At 35.7% G+C, this 6,000-nt stretch overlaps 1 protein-coding gene across 4 annotated transcripts; it reads right to left on the reverse strand.

Moving 5' to 3' along the window:
• LOC104786946 (tRNA dimethylallyltransferase 2-like) lies at positions 1,274-5,994 on the reverse strand. 4 transcript variants are annotated; one of them, XM_010512432.2, is made up of 12 exons: positions 5,140-5,994; positions 4,711-4,876; positions 3,648-3,900; positions 3,459-3,538; positions 3,277-3,345; positions 3,082-3,154; positions 2,873-2,997; positions 2,666-2,740; positions 2,103-2,495; positions 1,936-2,011; positions 1,684-1,832; positions 1,274-1,599 (listed from the first exon to the last, which is right to left on the reverse strand). In XM_010512432.2, the coding sequence occupies exons 3-12, from the start codon at positions 3,865-3,867 to the stop codon at positions 1,456-1,458; spliced, it is 1,404 nt and encodes a 467-aa protein (XP_010510734.1). In that variant the 5' UTR covers positions 3,868-3,900; positions 4,711-4,876; positions 5,140-5,994; the 3' UTR covers positions 1,274-1,455. The 4 variants fall into 4 exon arrangements, with proteins under 4 accessions (XP_010510734.1, XP_010510733.1, XP_010510731.1 ...); XM_010512431.2 differs by having other exon boundaries at positions 4,973-5,994; XM_010512429.2 differs by having other exon boundaries at positions 4,711-5,994.

Genomic DNA, 6,000 nt, shown 5'->3' on the forward strand with positions numbered 1-6,000 from the left:
TGCAAATTATTAATTTCTTCTCCATATACTCCAAAATTACATGCCATATAATCATATCAATTTTCTTGCAGTCAATTTGTTTTCCTTGCCAAACATAATATCATTTTTCTTTTTTTTTCTTCCTTGCCAAAACTAATATTATCATTTTTATTTATTTTTTATTTTTATTTTTTTACAAATTAATCTCGTAGAGTATAACACATTCCACGAAAAATTAAATTTTTAATATGGAAACAAAAAGAGGAGCAGTCAATATAAATTAAAAAAAAAATGAAAAATAAAGTTAAAGCAAGAATAAGTAACGGTATCTCAGAGCAACAGTAGCATTAAATTTGCTTAGGCTCTCTTCACATGGCCCTTGCATGTGTCCTTTGTAAATGTTAGTGTACCCCATATATATAGGCACACAACCATGTCTATTTTTTATTTATCCTTTATTATTTTAACATTTTTATTATATATATGTGTCCTCGAATACAATTATTTTTATAGTAATTGGTACAATGCCAAAGTAACATTAATGTAACTATGCATTTGATTGTTCAGAACTCAGAAGTGACCTTTACTCTACATATATCCCTCAGTTCTCTTTTGAAAATCTTTTGACATCATTTACTTTTCAGTCAGGTCGGCCAACACAACATTTCTACAATTCAATTATCGTGGAAACTCACAACCCAAATACTTACAAAATTACACCAACTAAATCTCTTTCTGTTTCTAACTAATGCAAACCTAAGACATATATAGTCTAAATGGTAACCGAAGAATTTGGCCGGATTGCTGAATTTATTTGTGAGTTCTTGAAAGTTTGAAAGTAGAACACTAATACTATACTTTGAAGAACAAAAGTTTTGCGTTAAATTAAACTGACGATATGTTTTTGGAAAGGAAAAGTTACAAAATATCTTCAAAATAAAATAACAATAATGACTTCATTAGGCTGACCATGTTATGGTTACAGACTTGCAGTAATGTAAGCGTATGATACGTACATGTCTATTAAAAGACATATAAGGATCTCAAGGGACCATTTTTGGAGTAAGATGATGATGGTGATGATGATGGGTCTCTTCTCTTCTTATATAAGTACTACTTATTTACTTCTCCTTTAATTTATCTCGTGATCACTTTTTCCCTTTACAGCCCCATTCCTCCCTATCTCTTTGGATAACTGTTCCTCTCTTTCTCCCTTTTTGCAACAACTAACACTATTTGTTCCAAACTTTTTAAAACAATCAACTCATGACATTCAATATAATATGGCCCTTAATTACCAAACTGTTGACAATAGATTAGGCATTCAATTTTTTTGTAATGCCTTTATAAGACACTGATGTGATTATTAGAATAGACATTTGATTTTGGAAATGTAAGAAAAATCGTAATGCGTTGATGGGATGGGTTTTGAATATTTGAGTCTAAATGGGACACACATTTACTGTAATATCTGAGTCACTCATGAATTGGTTCTTCTTGCTTATCTCTACTTTTCAAAGTTTGGGCCATTCTGAGTCGAGTGGTTCTCTTACGATGTGTACGACCTTGTTGATGTTGCTCCCACTCGTGTCTTCCTCTTAGTACCTTGTTTCCACAAGCCTGCGTCCAACAACATGCTTCAGTATTTAGTGATATATTCCACTCGAGTTAAGAGATGCTGTGTATGACAGAAACTTATAGTACCTCACAAACATATTGACTCCATAGATCTCTTTCAAGCGACTTTCCTGATGTTAAATCACGACCCGTATCAGTTCCTGTCATCAGGAAACACCGGATAATCTCTGAAGCAGGTTTAATCACTTGTGCATCCCATGACTCTTCAGCTTTGCCTTTAATAACAAGAAAAAACACCAACAAGAGAGATTCTTAAAGTTTGTTCTCCGAATAGCTATGGTATTTACTTGAAACATTGCTGAAACACATAACTCATACTTAATATGTACTCTGTTGCATCAATGTAATGAATATTCCAGCCAAAGACAGTTTCTAGCCTACTCACTCTCCTTTTCTGAAACACAACATAAAATGAAACGTTTCAGAGTTGATGGATCAATTTAGACAAGTTAAAGAACACAATTTGTTCATCAAAGAGGACTTACTTGACGACGAACGAGCCTTCTGGTATTTAACTTCACCCTATCAATTGCTTCCTCTAACATAATCCTCAACTTGTCATCTTTCGGGAATTTCAGAGTCTTCCTCAAACTCTCCTTCATAGCCTTATCATCTCTGCTTGAGTTCGTTAACTGTTCAGCATGTCTCCCAGAGAGATGCATTTTCAGGGAATCTTCAAACTCTCTGACGCCTATCGATTGCCTTAAGCCTCTAGTATAGTCGGCTCCTGGTTTATAGATGTCATATACTTCATCGAGTAGTCCAGCTTCTACCATGGAATCGACTCTTTGTTCAACATATCTGTCCAGTACCGGGGTTTCCGCGTCCATACATATCAAACAGTAATCAAAACGAGAGGCATCGATGCAGCCCCAGTTCTGCCCTGCCGCAATACATTAGTTAATTAACTTCTCAAAGCAGTTTAAGGGCTATCAATACTCGTTTTGACTAAAGGGGATAATAGTTTATGTAATAGAGATATTTCACATCTTCACATCTATATGCATGATTATAAATCAAATTGAACTGGGGTAAAGAAGGAACCTACCTCTGCAGCCTTTCCCTGATATAGCTTGCTTGGAAGAACTCCTTTACTAGCATGCAAGCTCAGGAATCGATTAATCTACAAAAATCGGACCAGAGTGAGTAAACCAGAAATTGCATGAAACTGTGTAAGACCAGCAAACTCATATATTTTCAAGACTCAAGAGCATTGTCTATTACAGAGAAGAAAATAGCGAATCAGAAATCTCACTTTTCGGTGATTATTGGGGTGAATTCTGTTTGCTGCCACAGGATCAAGCTCTTTTAGAAGGTCATATCCATGGCTCAAATCATCTCTCCCGCAGACAGACTCAACATCCAAGCCTTTGTCAACCACTGTCACCACATTATATCTCATTATCCAGTCTTAAAATTTCTCAATAAAAAACTGTTATGTTGATAGTAGTAGATTCTAGATACCTGAAGCAACATCTGAACAACACTCCTCCGTATCTTCTGATGCATCATCAAGAAGAAATTTACTCACAACAGCCTACATGAACAAGATAAGATTAACTGCGTCAAGCACAGGTAACTTAAAAGATAAGATTAACTGCGATAAGAACGATGAACTATGAGGAGGTGTAGCCACAAAACCACTGACAAGAAGATTACCTGTATATAATAATTTGTTCCTCCAACAAGAACTGGAATGTGATTGCGAGAAACGATCTCTTTAATAAGCTGAAACAAATCAATCATAATATTAATTAACAAAAAACCATTACTTAGATAAGGTGATCACTGTGACACTGATATACAGATACAGAGCAGCAGAGTTAAAACTTTGTACTCACTGGAACAGTGAAGTCTCTAAAATCCTTAGCTGTGAACTCCAAATCTGGGCTCACTGTCCCAAGTAAATGATGAGGCACTCCTAAATAATCACCAAATCCACATCAAAACCAAGCTTACATCTACTCGAACTATATACTAACAGCAGAGTCATCTATCTATCTATGATAAATTAACAAGAATTTAGAAACCTTTCTGCTCGTCGATGGTGACCTTATTGGTGAGAACGTCGAGTCCAGAGTAAATCTGCATTGCGTCAGCGTTTATAATCTCCACCGGGAAATGAGACGCCAAATCAACGGCAAGCTTAGATTTCCCAGACCCTGTTGGACCCATTATCACAATCACCTTCGCCTTCTTCATCTTCTTCTCCTCTTCCTCGGTTCCGCCATTGCTAGGGTTTAACATCATCGCCTTCCTCTCTCTCCCTCTCCGCCGCTCCGACTTGTTAATTTAAACCGGAGTAAAACAGAAAAACTAGATCCGGTTTATAACTAAACCGGTTTCAGTTCAGTTCGGTTAGTTTTTTCTTAAAAGGCCCATTTACTTAAGGGCCAATGACCTAAGAATGTTTATAGGTGGGTTGGAGTAAAGGGAGTTCTTAAATATTTTATGAATTAATTATGTACTGTTTGGAATATAAGAACTCATGATCTCTTAGATAAAATTTTCTTATTTATTGGTAGGTTCTTGTTTTGGGTCTCTTATTTTTGAAAAAATTGTTTTTTAAAATTTAAAAATTTTAAATAGAATATAAGTGGTATAAATGTGTAAACATTTAAGATTTTATAAAATTAGAAAATATTCCATTTTTATTAATTTTCAAACATACAAAACTTAATAAAAACATTAATACATATTACAACAGAAATGCAATTTATAAATGGAGAGAATGATTAATTTTAATACTGATTAGCTCCAAATTTTGTCAAAATATTCTCAACCAAATCATCTTGCAAGCATTTATTTTTTGAAAAAATTGTTTTTTGAAATTTGATAGTAAATATGAAACTCAAACTTGTTAAACCAGAGATAGTAAATATGAAACTCAAACTTGATATAGTAGTAGAGAATACTAAATAAGAGTCATCATGAATCATGATTTAACTTTTGATGGATATGTTACATAGGTGAAAAGAGAAGATTTTGATGAAGAGAAATAGATTGTGATGAAGATTGTGATGAAGACAAAGGTTCACATCTAGATTTCAAAAAGAAACCTAGAAACTAGAAAACAAAGCTTGTTGGTCTTACTGTTGTTTGGCTTCAACTTTCTTCTTCTGACATAGCCTGTTGACTCCACTGTCGGCATCACCCTATATCGTTTCAAGAAAGTGTTAACAATGTCAGTGTACACCCCATCAGCATCGAGATGACCAATGCATGATCCTTTGATGTGATCAACCTGTTAGTAGCCGAGCTGCATTATTAATCCAAAAACAAACAAGAACAAGACGTTATACTAGCTGAATCTAAAGCATTGAAACAAGTGGGATCTTTATGAATGAGATCACACATGATGGTAGCAGCAAGCGAGAATACTCCACCCCCAAAATCTTTTGCCCTCCGAAAGATAATGTATAAGCATTCAGGCAACAAGCTCTCCTCGGAACCATAGACCACTTGGAGGTATTACGAAGAACATAATCAATCACTTTAATAACGTGGTTTAGGAACACTCACCACTTCCGAAGCCCTTCTCCTTCTAAGCTTCATGATGATTTTAGAGGCAGGGGAGATGATAACTCTATTAATTGAACCCTACCTTTTAATATATGGAAAAAAACACTCAACCAGTTTTGCGAACCTCAAACACCGACCAAAGCCTACAGTGGTCTCTCAGGTCTTATTACACGAATCAAACGGTCATTTTCCACTTAAACCTTTGGAATTTGAAGTTCTTCACAGGGACTATAGTCAAAACTCAAAGCTTTCTTTGGCCGAGTTCACAACCGCTCTAATATCTTCAAGGACACATCCTGACTGCCAGCATGATCAGTATGTTGGTGTCACCGTGCTATATGTGGTTCAAAGGGCTCTAACTGACTTGGCTGCACTGGTAGTTGAAACTCCATGATTCTCTCTAAAGCCCAAACCTTCACAAACTGAAGCGGAGACTTTCACCACCACGGTCTCTTTTTCCCTACTACCAGCGAGATGCACTTTCAAGACACCAATATCGCGATAAATCCTAGCTAAAACAGCCATAGCCAACCTAACTCCCTGAGCAAGCTGAATCGCACCCGGAAAAAGCTTCTCAACAACACATCACCACAATTGGAGAAAACGATACGCAAGAACCTCAAAACCATGATTACAAGAACAATACGACTAAGAAAGCAACTTCGTCAATATTCTTCTCTAGTGGTTTAGTTTAGTGGCTAGTCCAATGATTACAAGAAGCTTGCTAACATGTTTATCGCAAAAACAGACACAAAGCAATCAATCATGGCTAATTTTGTTAATCCTAATTACAGTTATGCCTAAAAACACAAACAGACACTGATTATTCAAACATCCCTAATTTTCAAAAATCAAAGAACC

This window comes from Camelina sativa, chromosome 5 (genome assembly GCF_000633955.1).
Source record: "Camelina sativa cultivar DH55 chromosome 5, Cs, whole genome shotgun sequence".
NCBI classification, from domain to species: Eukaryota; Viridiplantae; Streptophyta; class Magnoliopsida; order Brassicales; family Brassicaceae; genus Camelina; species Camelina sativa.

Coding starts and splice junctions, on each gene's coding strand:
- LOC104786946 (XM_010512432.2), bottom strand. CDS start 3,867: ATGATGTTAAACCCTAGCAATGGCGGAACCGAGGAAGAGGAGAAGAAG. Junction 2,741..2,872: donor ACCCCAATAATCACCGAAAA/GTGAGATTTCTG, acceptor CGATTTTTGTAG/ATTAATCGATTCCTGAGCTT. Junction 1,600..1,683: donor GGAGTCAATATGTTTGTGAG/GTACTATAAGTT, acceptor TGTTGGACGCAG/GCTTGTGGAAACAAGGTACT.